The following is a 17,524-nucleotide window of genomic DNA, read 5'->3' as shown; positions in this document are numbered from 1 at the left end:
AGGTTTTGTTCCCAGCATGCATTGGGTGAAGGACGAGGTCACAGATGTCACAAAATCAAAAACCCTTTGCCATCATACCTGTGTTGATTACATCATATTTATTTAAAACATTTTCAGTGATTAGATATTTAATTATTATTTAAAAAAACAGGTGATTAATCATTAATGTATTGATAGTTTACAAAGCATCATCAATGATTTCACTGATGATTGTTCAATTGATGACATCACAGATTAAAAAATGTGACATGACACATTAGCAGCATGTTTGGAAAGAAACTGTAGCTGGTCATCATCTGTCTCACTGCTAACCCTAATACTGTGTGTGTGTGTGTGTGTGTGTGTGTGTGTGTGTGTGTGTGTGTGTGTATATGTGTGTGTGTGTGTGTGTGTGTGTAGGTGTGTGTGTGCGCGCGCGCGCCTGTGTGCGCCTGTGTGCGCCTGTGTGTGCCTGTGTGTGTGTGCCTGGTGGTGGGGGATTATAGATGTTATCTTCAGCAGCTGGATTTATCAGCAGACAGCTGTCACTCAAACACAGAGCTACACAGCTGGTGCCTGTACTACGAGGCGCATTCAACATACCCAGGATCTGTTCTCGTTATTTGCAACCTCACATCGGACGTCCTGATAACCTGTACTACAAAGCTGATTACCAACTATCTCAGTTAACCCTGGGTTCTCATATCCAGAGGTGCAGTGATTCATTATAAACATCATCGTCAGAATCATGAATAAAGTTCTTAATATGATACCCGAAGAAAAGCTGCAGGTAAATTCAGTTAAAACGACATCTGAAAGTGACATTCAACAAAGTCAAATGTAAATAATATGATCAAATGACTAGAATAGATGCAATGACTAGAATAAGACAATAAAAGCATCAACACAAGGATTCAAGGATTCTGTCAGAAACAAGTTTTCTTTGTTCATTCAAAATGAAGCTATGATATTAGTTAGTCTATGTATTTATTTAGCGTTTTTATTCTAAGCTTTACCTCCAATTATAATAAGCTCTGTTTGAAAACCTTAGTGGACACATGAACGGTCTGGAACAGCAACATGATCCCACTCATCTATAAATATCTGTTGCTCTTTGTCACTTCTCACTTTACTGTAAACTATTCTGTCCCTGTCAGGATCCTGTAGAATGATGACTCTGGTTTTCCAGTGATCTGACTGGTCAGTAGTTGGGCTGTGTAACAAGTGAACCATCTTCATAGGACTGAAAAGTAGGAGTTAAACCTGAAATTACCTAGATAACCATAAATCCTGCTTCATAGTATAGGCCCCGGGTCGGACTGACCCAGATATAACACACACACACACACACACACACACACACACACACACACACACACACACACACACACACACACACACACACACACACACACACACACACACACACACACACACACACACACACACACACACACACACACACACACACACACACACACACGGATTAAACTGCAGTGATGAAGATAAAAACACGGTGATTGATGATGTGAAGCATTTGTCTTTTTGTCGTACAACTTTGCACCCTCATCTGTCCAAAAGTATGTGGACATACCAACTGAGCATGCTCTGGATTTGGTTGTAGATTGTTGAAGACGTTTCACCTCTCATCCAAGTGGCTTCTTTAGTTCTAACTAAGGTGTGTTGAAACCAAGGTATTCAACCTCAGTGGGGTGTGGATAGCAGAGAAAGTCCAGCATCATTGTTGGACTTCTGTGATGCTTGACATCTGAACGTGACTGAAACCAAGAGAGACAAGGATGATCAATGAACATGTTATCACAGTCATGAGCGTTCCACTACTGTAGTTGCTTCATTTCAGCTCCAGTGGGCATCCACTGCTCACTTGGTTCTTCTGATAGTAAACACTGGTCTCATTCTCTCTCCATTTGTCTGTAAGGTCTCTCTCTTGGAGTACCCCTGTGGAGGGGAACACACCCCTAACCCCATCGCCAGTGCTGTGCCACTTCCAGCCACGCCAACCTTCTCCTCCTCTACCCTGCTGACCGCCGTCACCACAGCAACAGAGGCGGGACACACCATCGCTTTCCTAGGAGACAGAGAAGGAAAACTGCACAAGGTGACAACATTATCACAAAATGAATGGTGTTTTCTATTAGCGTAGCATAAGGTAAGCGACTGAAGCTTAGAAGTTTCCGTTTCATGTGTGTCGTCACAGAAACCAAAGTTGTTTTTCATTACTTTCACTTTTCATGGGTTTGATCTAATAGTCACCGCCCCCCTCCTATTATACAACAGGTTCACACATACACCCAAGTACAAGCAGACACATACACACACATGCACACACACACACACACACACACACACACACACACACACACAGAACACTTTGAAGCCTGAGGCTCTTCATCAACAAAACAACACATTAATATATTATGTGTGTGTTTGTGTGTGTGTGTGTGTGTGTGTGTGTGTGTGTGTGTAAGATGACTAAAAGGCATTTAGCTTGGGGGGGCAGTGGGGATGTTTTTCACAGGGGAGCATGCTCTGACTCTTGTTGTTGATTGGTTATTGGTCCCCCAGGTGATACATTTACTGTGTGTGTGCGTGTGTGCGTGCGTGCGTGCGTGCGTGCGTGATGTGTTGTGTTAATGAGTCTAATCTTGCCTCAGAGGTAAACAGCAGGTTTTTGATTCATCCTGTTAATATTTAATCACACACACAAAGGAAAATATGTGTGGCGTCAGATGTTTTTTTCCGTCTCCTCTTATGAAATGATGTCCACATGAGGGATGTCCAATGTAAGCGAGACAGTGAAGAAGACGTGGGTCACTTGTTCACCACAGAGCGACCAATCAAGTCAAAGGGCAAACGCCGAGGCTGAAGACATTCAAAACCTACCTCCTTTCTAACCTCCTCACCAACGCACCAATCACTGAGTGAGGTGGTTTCTGGCTGTGTGGCGTCCCGTTCAGGTGACAAGCAGCAGGCTAGGGCCGCTGACAGGTGTGGTCATGTGATGCTGTGGTTCCTGCTGAATCAGGTAGATCTTGGTTCCACCGGAGCAGTAGAAACAGTTTTCTCTCTCTGCTGAAACGTCAGGCTAGAGAATCACAGTACCACCTGCTGGCAGGTCATCGCCACCACAGCAGTGATTTACTGACACGTCCGTAGGGGACGCATCTGCAGGGTGAACAAAAAAGTTGGAGAACAATGTTCCCCCCCACCCTCAATGGTTGAGGGTGGGGGGTTGGTTGGTTGTGGGGGGTCAATTTAGGGTGGGGTCAGATCTTCACTGTGTCTGTTGCTGTGAACAGTGACTTACCTGTGTGTGTGTGTTGCAGGTGTTGGTGCGCTCTGATTGGTCAGGTGATCTGTACGACAGTGTGGTGGTGGACAGCGGCAACGCCGTTGCTTCTGACATCCTATTGGATGACAGGCAGCAGCACATTTACGTTCTGACCAGCGGCAGGGTGAGACAGTCGTCTGTAGTTTGTGTGTCTGTTGTTGTGTACTTGTTGACTGACGTGTTATCTTTCTATCTGTCTCAGCTGTCCAAGGTTCCTGTATCCTCATGTGAGAAACAGTCAGACTGTCAATCTTGTCTTACTCTCAGAGACCCACACTGTGGGTGGTGTGTCCTGGAGGGAAGGTAGGTCTTTCTCTCTCCCGCTCTTACCTGTCTCTCTCCTAGCCTGTCACTTTCCCTCTCTTTCTGTCTCCCATACTGTCTCTCTCTCACCTGTTTCTCTCTAAAGCTGTCGGTTCTCTCACACAGATGTTGCCGTAAACATCAATGTCAGCGCCACCTGCAGTCCAACCATTGGCTGTGGAGCTTTGAATCAACCAAACAGTGTGTGACAGTACAAACTCTGCAGCCAGCCAATCAGAGCAAAGACGAGCAGACACAGGTAGACTGTTTGAATCAATCTGATCAATCTGATCTGTTCAATGTGTAGAACTGTGATCAAGGATCCAGGTTTGTTTTTTTCCAACAATGGGGAACAGTCCAGTCACCGTTCCAGCCCCAACTTACATCAGCCATTTGTAACTGTCACCAACCGACACCAAATGACACCCACCGATACCAACTGACACAACCAGACAACACAGACAACAACCGACACCAGACACCAACCGATACCGACACCAGCACACCCTGTGAGCCCGATGTACATCTGGGCGTCAGCACCTTGACCTTCGCTTACAGAAACCATAACAGCGTCACAGACAGATAAGACCCAAGACTCACCTGATTACAGGTGTGTTTCTGTGTCCATCTCCAAGGTAACGCTGTCAGTCATCCAGCTTCCCAACCTCACTAAGGCTGAGTCTCTGTTCTGCGTCTTCGGGCTCCTCCAACCTCAGCCTGCCATCATCATGGGAACCAGCATCACCTGTCAGACACCTGCACCAGAGCTCCTCCCTGACATGCCGGCAGGAAGTGGTGAGTGAGACAGTGTTCATCAGGATTAGTCCTGTGTCGGGGAACTGATCCTTACTCCTCATTTCTCATCACATTAATCTCTGCTTCCAGATCACATGGTCCTGCCTGTGTCACTGAAGTTTGGTCATGTGACGATCACCACAGGTCACCTGACCTTCTACGACTGTGGAGCAGTGAGCCGCCTGAATCAAAGCTCCCAGTAAGATACACACAGTGATGATGATAATGATGATGGTGGTGGTATGAGGAAGATGATAGTGATAAAGGTCTTGTGTCTTCCAGGTGCCTGTCCTGTGTCTCCAGTGTGTGGAAGTGTAACTGGTGTCCTCTGGATCAAGTCTGCACTCACAACCACAGCTGTCCCAACAAACACATCATCCTCAATCAGAGAGTGAGACAGTCTGTCTGTCTGTCTGTCTGTCTCACCCTGTGTCTTCTGTCTGTCTCCTGTCTCACCCTGTCTCTCCTGTCTGCAGAACTCTCCTGGTCCGTCTTTGTGTCCTCTGGTCTTCTCTATGCAGAGTTCTGCCTTAGTGCCAATGGGCCTGAGCAGCAGTGTGGTTCTACAGGGACGGAACCTGGACGTCTTCACGGTGAGAACCAGTGTCGGGTTTACCTGAGAGACTCAAGATTGAGGTCAGGTGACATCACCTGTTGTCAGTTATCATCGATTGTATGTCTGTCATTGTGTCTGCAGGACGATGCTCCGTATGTTTGTGTCGTGGAAATAAACGGACTTAGGGTGAACCTGACAGCTACTGAAGAGAGGACGCACAACAACACACACACCTTCACCTGCAGCCCACATGAGGTAACACAACACGCACAGCTATGCAGCTAGCTCCCTCTACTGGCACTTCAAGGCACTGTATGGAGATCCAGTGTGGTTTGCCTGGTGTGGTTGTTCAGGGTCATTAGTTGCTGCTCTCCTCAGACTTTCCATGAAGACTCAGGGATGTCCCAGAGCAGAACCCATGCATAACCTATAACCCCACAACAGACACAGTCCCCAAACATAACCTCTAACCCCAGAGCAGACACTTTCCGCCAAATATATTCTCACCTGTTTGTCTCTCACCTGCCTGTCTCTCTGTAGTTTCAGTATACAGTCAGTCAGCTCCAGTTTTCTGCTCCGGTTTATCTGCGGAGAGGAGAGAGACGCATCGACTCAGCTGGTCTCCACCGTAAGACACAACTTTCTCCCTCTCTGTTTGTGTGTGTGTGTGTGTGTGTGTGTGTGTCTAATGTGTGTATCTGTCTTGTGTTCTTCAGTCCAGTTGTACGACTGCTCTGCTGGCCAATCAGATTGCTCGCAGTGCAGGGCGGTACCTGACGAGTACGGCTGTGTGTGGTGTCCAGGAAGCCCATCCCCCAGCTGTGTTTACAACCAATCGTGTAGCACCACACCTGCAGACACCTGCCCGCCTCCTCAGATCACACAGGTGAGTGTAATGGTCCACCTGTCAGTCACTCTGTCCGTCCACCTGTCTGTCTCTCTTACCTGTCTGTCTACCTGTCTCTCACATGTCTGTTATCAGGTGTTACCTGTCTCTGGTCCCCTGGAGGGTGGAGTCTTGGTGACGATCACAGGTTCAAATCTGGGGATGAGGTACCAGGATGTGGTGGGTGGAGTCACAGTGGCAGGTGTTCAGTGTCTGCCGAGACGTGATGGATACGAGATCTCCACCAGGTAACATAGAGACACACACACACACACGTTAACATGATAACACATTATGCAATGCATTTTGAAATTCTGTGTGTGTGTGGTGTAGGGTTGTGTGTGAGTTGCAGCCCAGTGGGAAGCAGAGGAAAGGGAGTGTCCTGGTTACCGTGGGAACAACCTCACCTGGAAGGTCGACACAGATCTTCACCTATCAGGTGAGAGTCCTGTCAATATGTAAGAGCAGTGGTCTCGCCCCTCATCCACTTCCTAGTTTCTGTATCACCTCAGCAGCACAGACCCCAGGGTCACAGGGACATGGCAGCACCACACTGCAGGGCTGAACAATGTCTCATCTCCAGTAGGCAATGAACCTTTTCTTTTCAGGCTCCTCTCTGTTCTCAGATAAAACCCCTGTGTTCTCATGTTCTTGTGTTTTCGTGCTCAGGACCCTCGGCTCATTGATCTGGTTCCTGATAAAGGTCCAATCTCTGGAGGAACCAGGCTGACCATCAGAGGACAGCAGCTGCTGACCGGACAGATGTCCGACCTAAGCGCCTTCTTGGGGCCACAGCCGTGCTACATGTGAGTACTACAGTACCACAGTTTTAGGGTATTACAGTACTATGGTGCCACGGTACTACAGTACTATGATACAACAGTACTACTGTACTGACACTACTGTACCTACACTATTACTACTATGAAACAGACAATAGAACAGACTGACTGACATGTTGATGTCCTCTCATTGTCTCCTTGTCTCCTCTCTACTCGTCTCTCTGTCTCTTCTCTCCTTGTCTCCTCTCCTCACCACTTTACTCATCTCCTTCTGGCCTTCTCTTCTCATCTCTCTCCTCGTCTTCTTCTTTCTCCGCTCCTTTTTACTCGCCTCTTGCCTCTTTGTCTCTTTCTCTCCTTGTCTCCTCTCTCCTCTCTTCTCTCCTCGTCTCCTCTCTCCTGGTCTCCTCTCTCCTCTGTCCTCAGTGTAGCAGAGGTCAAAGACACCCAGTTGGTGTGTCAGACCGGTTCCAGTCCTCAGACGGGTGGCGTTACAGTTCAGGTGTTCTTTGGTAAAGCGGAGCGGACCGTTCCAAACGTCACCTTCCGTTACCTTGATGACCCTGTTATCACCGATGCCAAACCTTCTGAGAGCTTCTTCGCGTAAGAACTTCATCACCAATCACCAATAATCAATCTTGGATTAACGTAATCCCCTAATAAGGTGCTGACTTCCTGTCCGCAGAGGGGGGCGTATCATCGTTGTGACGGGCAGGAACCTTGATGTTGTGCAGCAGCCAGTCATATCAGTGTGGGTGGAGCCTTTGGACGTCCAGAGGGTGAAACGGAGAAGACGATTGACTGTCCTCTCTGCCAGGCAGCAGCTGGTCTTCAACAGCACCATGACAACGGTGATACAAACAGGCTAATTAGAGATGATCTCTGTCAGTAACTGTACAGAATTTAATTGAACCTCTCTCACCTGTCTGACTCTCAGGTGTCGGAGCGCTGTTCGATCGTCTCATCCTCTCAGATGACCTGTCCAACCCCCACCGTGACCCCAGAGGTCAAAGTCAAAGGCGTCTGGTTTCAGCTGGACAACGTCCGAGTCCACTACGAGAGCATCAAGGTACCTGTCTGTCTGTCTGCATCCAACCTCAGACACGTGCTGAAGTGACATATCAGTCATCAGTGACTGTAGTTGTCTCAGATGTCATCCAAAGTAAAGCCCTCTGCTCTGCAGATGGAGAGTCTTGATGTTTTTAAATGTCCTTCAGTATCAGTGATCCAATGATAGATGTCTGTACATCACTGTATTCACTGCAAACAGGAGCTGATTCAGCTGCTTTATCCTGAAAGACCAGCTGAATGTGGAGTTTGATGTTAAAATCTATAACTTTTCAGAAACACAAAGTCACCTGTGTGTCTCCTTCTGGCCATTAACCTATCTGTCTCTCTGTGCTTCTCTTTACACCAACCTGTCTGTCTCTCTGTCCACCTACCTGTCTGTCTCTCAGGGTAGAAGCTTCACGTATTATCCAAACCCGGAGCTGTTCCCTCTGAATCGAGAATTTCCTGAATCTCCGCATCGTTTCAAACCAGGAGGGGTGATCGCTGTGGAGGTAAACTAACCCGCCGCCTCTGCCTGTCCATCTGTTCAGGACCAGACACAACCAACCCGTCCTCATGTCCTGATGTCTACCTGTCTGTCCATCAGGGACTGGACCTGACCAGAGCCATGTCCAGACAGGAAGTGAGGGCTCGGCTTGGAGATCAGGAGTGTGACGTGAAAACCCTTGACAACACTCACCTGTACTGTGAACCTCCAGAGATCCAACCAATGAGTGTTGATGACGGAAACGAGCTGCCTGCCCTACAGGTAGCACAACCACACATGATTTTAACATACCTACAATATATACATTATACAAGGAGATACAGTATAAACATAATATACAGTATATATAGACACATATATATGAGCAATGTGTTTTTGTCAAAATCATTCAACGGAAATTACCCAATGTTTTTAGTGCAGCAACGTATATAACTGTACAAACACAGAGATACAGTATATACCCAATATACATAACAATATATCAATATACAATATATACAGATCAGTCTCCCTGTCTGTGTCTCCCTGTCTTCTTCCCGCCCTGTGTACCCCCCCATGTGTCTTCCTCCCTCCTTGCCCCCACCCCTTGTCTGTCTCCCTTCACCCCTGTCTTCCTCCCAGGTGTTTATGGGGAACCTGCAGGTGGACCTGGGATTGGTTCAGTACGACAGTGACTCTCTGCTGTCTCCCGTCCCATTGGCTGCTCAGATCAGTTTGGCAGCAGGAGCAGCTGTCATCATCCTGTCAGTGCTGGTTGTCATCCTCATGTACAGGTAGGTACCTGTCTATCTGTCTCCGCCACCTTCAGGTGCATGCCACCGTCTCGTTGACTCCCTTTTTTTGTGTCTCTGTAGGAGGAAGAGTAAACAGGCGCTCAGAGATTATAAAAAGGTTTTACTGCAACTGGAAACTCTGGAGATCAATGTTGGCGATCAATGTCGGAAAGAGTTCACAGGTGAGTGTGTTCACATACACACTCATGACCAGTGACTGTATATAAAGACGATCAGCGATCAGTTTTTCTATTCATGAGGCTTAAGCCTATCACCACTTCTTCTTCTCCCTCTCCTTCTTATAGACCTGATGACGGAGATGATGGACTTGAGCAGTGATGTTGGAGGACCAGGACTCCCCCTGCTTGACTACAGGACATATGCAGAGAGAGTCTTCTTCCCCGGCCAGCAGACAGCGCTGTTGAGTCGACAGCTGGACCTGCCGGAGTCCCGAAGGCCGACGGTGGAACAGGGCCTCCAGCAGCTCAACAACCTGCTCAACAACAGACTCTTCCTCAGCAGGGTGAGTAAGGAGGGAGGGGGTGGGAGGAGGGACCTCCCCTGGTCCCAGACCACGAGACAACTTGGCCTGCAGGTGTCTCCTGTTCCCTGGTCTCAGATCAGGGGACAAGAGACACCTTGACCTGTAGGTGACGTTGACTCTCTGTCTCTGTCTCAGTTTATCCACACTCTGGAGGCCCAGCAGGGTTTCTCTCAGAGAGACCGCGGTTACGTTGCGAGTCTGCTCACCATCGCCCTTCATGATAAACTGGAGTACTTCACCGAGGTCATGAAGAACCTGCTGCAGGACCTGGTCCAGCAGTACGTCGCCAAGAACCCCAAACTCATGCTACGCCGGTACGTAATACAAATGCACCTTGGTCTGTGAAATCTGAGGGTGTTTCATGTTTAAAATCACCAGGTCTGCAAACGTCAAACTCAACACAGATTCATTCTTCTGAAAAAAATACACCAAAGGATATCAGGTTCATGGAAACTGAGCTGTCTTTAGATTCTGGTCCTCAGACACAGCACGTCAAAGTTCAACACACAAGGTGTTCTAGTTCCCCCCTAGAGGACCTGAAGGTGTAATGCCTCAAGCACGCTCTCACTTAAAAAGCTTTAGGGCCATGGTCTGATATGGAAAAAAAGAAAAGATTCCATGAGGTTCTTCGACCGTCAGGGTTCAGGAACAGCTGGTTAGCTGGCCGGGTGCAGTGTGCTGTACATTCTAGGTCCAGGTCCATATCTTCCTCTGATAAGAACAGTCTGGATAAATGTCTGTCCCTCTGACCTGTCTGTCTGCCCGTCTGTGTTTCAGGACAGAGACAGTCGTAGAGAAGATGTTGACCAACTGGATGTCGATCTGCCTCTACTCCTTCCTCAAGGTAAATCCCTGTCTGTTTTTTTACCTGACTTTCTTCGCTGTGACCTGTCTGTGACTAGACTGACCCTCACCTGTTTACCCTTCTCTCTGTGTACCTGTCGGTCTGTCTGTCTGTCAGGAGGTTGCAGGGGAGCCTCTCTACATGCTCTACAGAGCCATTAAGTACCAGGTGGACAAAGGGCCGGTGGACGCTGTGACAGGAAAGGCCAAACGAACGCTAAATGACAGTCACCTGCTGCGAGAGGACATAGATTTCTGCACCATGGTAACCCCGGCAACACACACATCTCACCTGTCTGTTACTCATACACTGGACAGGTGGAAAACAAGGTGGTGCAACATCTTCGAAACGATAAATAAGTGTAAACCTGTCTCTCTCTCTACCTGTCTGTCTCCCTCTGTACTTGTCTGTATCTGTCTCCCTGTACCTGTCTGTCAGACTCTGACGGTCTTGGTGAAGAATGGTGTTGAGGTTCAGCCGTGTCCCGTTAAAGTCCTCGACACCGACACCATCACACAGGTAGGTACCTGCCCGTCTCTCTGTACCTGTCTGTCTGATTACCAGCTGCATGTCTTGCTTTCACCTGTCTCCCTCTCACCTGTCTGTCTCTCTGTCTGAAGGTGAAGGATAAGATCATGGATCAGGTATACAGGGGAGCTCCATTCTCTCAGAGACCAGCAGCCGACAGTCTTGACCTGGGTACACATACACACACACACACACGCGCACACACTGTACTTTCTCACCTGCTTCACCTGTCTCACCTATCTGTGCCTTGTTTGATGACAGAGTGGCGTTCCGGTCAGGCGGGTCACCTGACCCTGTCGGATGATGATGTCACTGCAGTGGTTCAGGGTCGCTGGAAACGAATTAACACTCTGCAGCACTACAAGGTAAAAAAAACAACCAATCAGAATGCACTTTCACATCCACTACTCCCCTCTTCATGTTCTGTTCTTTCTCTTTTCTTCTTGTTCCTCAGGTTCCTGATGGAGCGACTGTCGCTCTGATTCCTCGTTCTCAGAGTGGAGTTGGAGTCAACCAGGTCTTCCAGACTGGAGAGAGTAAGAACACAACACATCAACATCCAGAACTTACAGAAGAGAACCCAGAACAGAGTGAACCACATAGAACATCTAGAGCCCAGAACCAGTGCAAAAGTTCCATAAAGAACCTGCAGTGGACACAGAAATATTTAGAACTTATCAAGACCATCTTGACCATTTAGGATATGAACCATCTAGCATATATTCAAGCCACAACCAAGAAAGAGAGGACCAATCTGAAGAGAACATCTGAAACCCAGAACAAGACAAGCAGAACCTTCTTGAACACCTACAGCACAGGGCAAATGAAAACCAAAACTAACACAAAGAGAACCACGTAGAACCAACAACTATCATCTGTGTTTCCTTATTGGTCATCATGGTGATTAACATCTCTCTGTGTGGCTGCTGTAGAAACACCGATGCTCGAGGGCGAGGAGGAGGAAGGTCTCCGTCTGTGGCACCTGGTGAAGAGCAGTGAAGATCCTGAAATTCCAAAACACCGAAAGAGCAGCATGAGGGAGAGAGAACGAGCCAAGGCCATACCTGAGATTTACCTGACCAGACTGCTGTCCATGAAGGTAACACACACAGTAACACTCCTGAGATTTACCTGACCAGACTGCTGTCCATGAAGCTAACACATACATTAACATACCTGAGATTTACCTGACCAGACTTGTCTCTCTCTTGAACTATGACATTCCAGGGGACATTGCAGAAGTTTGTGGATGATGTCTTTGTGGCGATTCTCAGCACCAAGCGTCCTCCTCCAATTGCTGTCAGATTTTTCTTTGACTTCCTTGATGACATGGCCGAGAAACATGGCATTGACGACCCTGAGACCGTCCACATCTGGAAGACAAACAGGTGAGACATCGCTGGTCATGAGACACACCTGGTCACCTGTCTGTCTCTCTGACCTGTCTATCTGTCTCCAGTCTCCCTCTCAGGTTCTGGGTGAACATCCTGAAGAACCCTCAGTTTGTTTTGGACGTTCAGGTGACAGACAGCATCGATGCCATCCTGTCCGTCATTGCTCAGACCTTTATCGACTCCTGCACCACCTCCGAGCACAAAGTGGGGCGGGTACGACTTCGTCTCCATCCGTCCGTCTCTCTCTCTCTGAACAGTGTGAAGTATCAGTGTACACATTATTATTATTATTATTATTATTATTGTCATATGACCTCATGATATCTATGTCCATTCAGGACTCTCCTGTCAACAAGCTGCTGTATGCCAGAGAGATACCCCGATACAAGCAGCTGGTCGAGAGGTGAGACACACTCCTGTCAGAGTGAACACAGTTTTAACATGTACAGGTCAGCTACCATTCAAAACACCCTCATTGATGTACAGTTATCATAGAAACACAAACTCACTGACGTACAGTTACCATAGAAACAAACTTACTGACTTACATTTGCCATAGAAACACACTCACTGTTGCACAGTATCCACTTCACTCACAGACACCAACATTGCTAATAAGGATGTTAAAGTAATGTCACACCATGTAAACTGTGTGTTGTCTATGTTCGTGTGGTTCTGTCTTACACAGGTATTACAGTGATATCCACAGTGCTGCGTCAGGTTGTTATCAGGAGATGAATTCTACTCTAACTGAACTGTCGGGGGTCAGTAAACAATCAAACACACCTTAATATATATATATAATCTATATATTTGTGTATATGTATGCAGACATGCTTATGAAAAGGACTTGACGTTGTTTGTTTCAGAGTTTTGCTTCAGAGATGAACAGTCTTGTTGCACTTCATGAACTCTACAAGTACATCAACAAATATTACGACCAGGTAACACACACACACACCCGCACACACCGGTGTAGCTCATTTAGCACTTTGAGATTACTTTTAGCAATGAAAAGTGCTCTATAAATGAAATGTATTATTATTATTATTATTATTATTATGTGACCTGACATCACCACACTTCTCAGATGATATATCCGATATTATAAATATATTATATCTCAGATTATATGTCATCACAAACCTGATCTGATCTTTGTTCTAGAAGTTTAACCTTTTTATATATATTTTATTCATTTTTCATTTATTATGTTTTTTTATTTATGTATTATTTATTTTATTTCTTTATTGCTTATTAACTTTTCACAGAACTAAAAATTAATTTCTTAACTTTCTGTCATCAGCCTTTCACGTCAAATAACCCTGTAACTGTGTGTATCTGTCTGTCTGTACCTGTCTGTTTCTCAGATCATCATGTCTCTGGAGGAGGACAGTTCAGGGCAGAAGATGCAGTTGGCCTATCGGCTGCAACAGGTTGCCGCCCTGGTGGAGAACAAGGTCACCGACCTCTGATGACCTCTGAACCCTGGAGACAGTTAGAGCCCCAGTGAGAAGGAGGATGAAGACAAATCTTCTTCAGCAGCTCTAACCAATCACTAGACGCCTTTCAACATCGTGTCTTCCTGCTGTGTGTGCGTGTGCGTGTGAGTGTGTGTTTGTGTGTGTGTTTGTGTGGCGTGTGTGCGTGCGTGTGTGTGTGTGCGCGTGTGTCACTCTCAGGAGATCTCGTCACTCTGCAGCAGCAGTAACGTCCTGTTTATTAAACACTGAATCTAACCTAAACCAAACCTAAACCAACCGGACACGCCCGTCTGTGATGTAAAACGACAATCTAACCAATCCGATCAGGGAACACCATCTTCTGCTGCCTTGCACTATATTTCCTAGAGTTCCCTGCTGTGCTGTTCTGCTGCCTGCAAAGAGTCAAAAAGCACAATTGTAACAGTTTTGTATTGATTATTGATCAACTGATGTTTTTTATTGAAAGTATAAAGTTCAGGGACGTTCATTGACACAAACGGAATCAGTGAATTTTCACATTGTTTCAGTCTGAATCCACTTTCTCATCGTTTCCTTGTCGCTGAATCTGACTCACCTGAAGCGGCTCAGGTAACCTGACCATGCCCACTGTGGTCTTCCGCACTTCTGGGTCTGGCCCAGATTGACTGTCCAGGGTTCTCAGGTTCATTTGTCGTCATCAGCGTGCAGCAGATGAGATCATAGCTCAGTGATGCTTGTTGCTATGGAGACGAAAGTGCAAATTATATCGGTGATGAAGGTTTTTTTTACAAAGGTCAAGTAACAGGTTCAGACAAATGACACGTCAGATGGTGTTTGACTTTGACATGCGTCTGCTCCATCTCTAACAATCCAGAGCAGACCGAGGAGTCTTGTCCTCGGTCCGAAGTGGATCAGGTCTGATAGCCAGTCCTCGAGTCCCTCTTCATCAGGTCTTATGTTGGGTCCTGTTCTTCTTCTTTCGGACACATTTGGTTTGATGCTCCTTCTGGTCTCTTGTAGACCAGATCAGGTTGAGTCACTTTGTGGATGAGATTGTTCCTGGTCTAATCTGGATTGGATTAGTAATGTCCTGTCATTGGTCAGTTTAATAGACACACTGACAAATGATAACTGTTTGTCCATTCAGCATCTACTTTCCAGGATGATGTCAGCAATGACACGTTACAGCTGGGTGTTTTGTTTTTTAACCCTGATGGTGAGCTGACAGCTGTACAGTCAGGAGCCACACCCTGAAGGAAATGTTAGCCTCTTGTTTTATAAATGAATTGCTTTCATGGGATATTTTTGTATTTCTGAGTTGTTTTTTGTATTTATGAATCAAATTGTCTCATGGGCCGCACGTGTCCCTCAACCCTGACTCAGGTCCATTCAGGTTTGGATCCAGTTGTTTGTTGTTCCAGTCAGGCCTGTGTCCTGGTCTCTGGTCCCGACGGGTCTGGTGGTCCACCTTTAGGTCTGTCTGAAGAGAATCCACTGATCGCAGCCGTTTCTCAGTTTCAATATAATTATTTTTTATGGTTTCCTCTGTTAAAATAAAACCTGACTGCACAGGTGAGATCTACCGGAGCCACTAGATCAGCAGGTGTTTGCTCACCATAGTTTACCTCGCTGCTGTTTTTGTACAGAAAATGAAAAATAAGTTTGCGTTGAAAAGCTGAAGAAAAGAAGGACGAGCAGAAACTAGAATCAGACTGAAACTTAAACATTAAAGTCGAACCTGCTGAAAGAACAAAGATAGATAAATATGATTTAAAAAAATCTGAAGTCTGGGGGTTTATAGTGTGTGTGTGTGTGCGTGTGCGCGTGTGTGTGTGTTAGCAAGTCACTAACTTATTGTGTGTACATATTTTCAGTCCTATTTATACCTATTTATCCCAGCTGTGCCTTCACTCTTGCAGCTAGGAGGCACTGTCTGTCTGTCTGTTCTGACAGCAGCCTACATGATCATATATCCCAGTTCATATTATGTTTTACTTTTATTGAACGAGAGATGGAAACCAACAAACCCCTGATCATCATGTACCAACACCCCACAAGTCTAACACTGGATGTAATGCACAGCCAGTATAACATTACATTATATTACAGAACAGCCAGTATAACATTACATTGTATTACAGAACAGCCAGTATAACATTACATTGTATTACAGAACAGCCAGTATAACATGTTAGACTGAGAAAAGCTCCACTTACTCGACTGAAATTATTGTCAGCTCCTGATGCTGACGTCATCAATGACCCGTCAAGTTACAAAAACATGTATTAGAAGTCTATGTACTGGTTGTTTGAGGTCTTTGTATGAAGAATGTGCTAGCTGCTAATAGCTACAAATGCTTTGACGCGATTGTGTATCATCTGTAAACGCAGATGGCTCCAGACCGCCTGTGTGTTGTCAGATTTGCTGGCCTTTTGACAGTAACTGTTTGAAACTGCAGTAAACATCAATAGTAACAAACACGAACAGATATTAAAACAGCGCACTTGTTTTTGTGGAACCTGTGCGTGTAGCAGCTTTGTGACGTTGCTGTTGTCCTCTAGCTGATGCTGAACAGTTGTGTACTTCCATTGTTCTGTCAGTATGGACACATACATGCTTATATTTTTAGCTTTGATCTCAATCAGCTCAACTGTCGTCCTGGCTGAAGCCTGACGACATTAGCAGCAATAACAAACTGTGTCTTCATGGTAACAAATCATTTAACAGCGATGTGTTTTCTGTGTGGATTTAGTGGGCGGGGTCTGTACAGTGGAGCTGAACCCTTCCTGGAGTGTGTTTGGGTGTAAATGGGCTCGAGCCGAGACTGAACCCACCAGGCAATAAGTAAATGGACGGACTGACTGTCAGTGGTCGTCTGTGCTGCTGGACTGAAGCACAGACCTGAAACAGCTCTTGTTTTATATGAGATGTTTGAAACTCAATGTTTTCTTCCTGCTGACTGACAGCAGCTTCTATATATTTCTTCATATGATTATTGCTGTTCTCCTCTGTGTTTTTGCCTTGTGTGTTTTTTGAGCCTGTGTTTGACCCGTAGTTGTAGTTCTCTGATCAGATTGGAAATTTGCATGCACGTAATGATGATGATGATTTCTGGTGCTTCTTCGAGCTAGATTTTTGTTTTGTTTTTAAATAAAGATGAAAGGCGGGGCTTAAAGTCTCCGGCGTTACTGACGACGTATATCAATGGACGTCAAAGGTCACAGTTTGACCTTTGTCCTCCTGATCTCTGTACAGTTTTCTAATATTCTGGACATGATGAAACAGGTCCTCAGCTCTGATTGGTTGGGCTGTGTTTTTTGCTGAGTGTTTTTTTTTTTACAAGGGAAAGAAAACTATAAAGTGTTTGTACGAAACAAATCCTGGATGAGTTGTACTGAAGCACAGACTGCTTTTCTACTGACTGTGTACAGTTTGCTAACAGTGTGTAAATGTGCCTGTAAATACCTGAGGACGACGATGATCATTGTTTTTATTGTGACGAGGCAAACACAGTTTGTATCATGTAAAAATAAAGTTATAATTTTAACAGTTCTCCGTAGTATATTGTTTTTAATGTGTTCATACTGTTGCTCATATGAAACTAAAACACACTAACATGAGGTTTTTCTCTTCTGTGAGTCAAAGTTACAAAGTCCTTCTGTCCCACAGTAAACTCTGAGCCTCAATCACATCATTTGCAATCCTGGATTTTAAAAAAACAACAACTACATCACATGTTACAATGTGCCTGCCGGTCTATTTGGCAG

General features: G+C 45.9%; 1 protein-coding gene and 1 long non-coding RNA gene across 4 annotated transcripts in view; one reads left to right on the top strand and one right to left on the bottom strand.

Annotated features, from left to right (window-relative positions):
• Positions 1-17,309, top strand: part of plxnb3 (plexin B3) — a 43,831-nt gene extending 26,522 nt beyond the window's left edge. For both annotated transcript variants that reach the window (XM_035645192.2, XM_035645193.2), the window contains 36 exons: positions 1,919-2,098; positions 3,327-3,455; positions 3,534-3,634; positions 3,761-3,893; positions 4,270-4,429; positions 4,520-4,628; positions 4,712-4,820; positions 4,906-5,022; positions 5,127-5,240; positions 5,526-5,613; positions 5,702-5,871; positions 5,968-6,119; positions 6,205-6,310; positions 6,541-6,677; positions 7,080-7,256; positions 7,339-7,504; positions 7,591-7,722; positions 8,111-8,215; positions 8,311-8,472; positions 8,833-8,984; positions 9,066-9,166; positions 9,290-9,507; positions 9,664-9,842; positions 10,306-10,372; positions 10,490-10,636; positions 10,811-10,891; positions 10,993-11,071; positions 11,162-11,265; positions 11,355-11,436; positions 11,833-11,999; positions 12,128-12,288; positions 12,360-12,507; positions 12,633-12,697; positions 12,983-13,058; positions 13,164-13,238; positions 13,665-17,309. In XM_035645192.2, the coding sequence (XP_035501085.1) occupies positions 1,919-2,098; positions 3,327-3,455; positions 3,534-3,634; positions 3,761-3,893; positions 4,270-4,429; positions 4,520-4,628; positions 4,712-4,820; positions 4,906-5,022; positions 5,127-5,240; positions 5,526-5,613; positions 5,702-5,871; positions 5,968-6,119; positions 6,205-6,310; positions 6,541-6,677; positions 7,080-7,256; positions 7,339-7,504; positions 7,591-7,722; positions 8,111-8,215; positions 8,311-8,472; positions 8,833-8,984; positions 9,066-9,166; positions 9,290-9,507; positions 9,664-9,842; positions 10,306-10,372; positions 10,490-10,636; positions 10,811-10,891; positions 10,993-11,071; positions 11,162-11,265; positions 11,355-11,436; positions 11,833-11,999; positions 12,128-12,288; positions 12,360-12,507; positions 12,633-12,697; positions 12,983-13,058; positions 13,164-13,238; positions 13,665-13,769 (4,554 nt within the window). In that variant the 3' untranslated portion in view covers positions 13,770-17,309. The remainder of the gene's footprint in view (positions 1-1,918; positions 2,099-3,326; positions 3,456-3,533; positions 3,635-3,760; positions 3,894-4,269; positions 4,430-4,519; positions 4,629-4,711; positions 4,821-4,905; positions 5,023-5,126; positions 5,241-5,525; positions 5,614-5,701; positions 5,872-5,967; positions 6,120-6,204; positions 6,311-6,540; positions 6,678-7,079; positions 7,257-7,338; positions 7,505-7,590; positions 7,723-8,110; positions 8,216-8,310; positions 8,473-8,832; positions 8,985-9,065; positions 9,167-9,289; positions 9,508-9,663; positions 9,843-10,305; positions 10,373-10,489; positions 10,637-10,810; positions 10,892-10,992; positions 11,072-11,161; positions 11,266-11,354; positions 11,437-11,832; positions 12,000-12,127; positions 12,289-12,359; positions 12,508-12,632; positions 12,698-12,982; positions 13,059-13,163; positions 13,239-13,664) is intronic.
• LOC118316935 lies at positions 87-6,108 on the bottom strand. Of its 2 annotated transcripts, none has more exons than XR_004795295.2 (5): positions 5,975-6,108; positions 5,493-5,570; positions 2,884-3,407; positions 1,865-2,068; positions 87-1,757 (listed from the first exon to the last, which is right to left on the bottom strand). It is a non-coding gene; the product is annotated as an uncharacterized LOC118316935 (long non-coding RNA). The 2 variants fall into 2 exon arrangements; XR_004795293.1 differs by lacking the exon at positions 87-1,757 and having other exon boundaries at positions 1,960-2,068; positions 2,884-3,165; positions 3,308-3,407; positions 5,508-5,570.
• Positions 17,310-17,524: the final 215 nt, after the last annotated feature.

The sequence above is a fragment of the Scophthalmus maximus genome, chromosome 3 (genome assembly GCF_022379125.1).
Source record: "Scophthalmus maximus strain ysfricsl-2021 chromosome 3, ASM2237912v1, whole genome shotgun sequence".
NCBI classification, from domain to species: domain Eukaryota; kingdom Metazoa; phylum Chordata; class Actinopteri; order Pleuronectiformes; family Scophthalmidae; genus Scophthalmus; species Scophthalmus maximus.
Note: the sequence above shows the minus strand (reverse complement) of the source record. Positions and strands in the feature narration are given on the sequence as shown.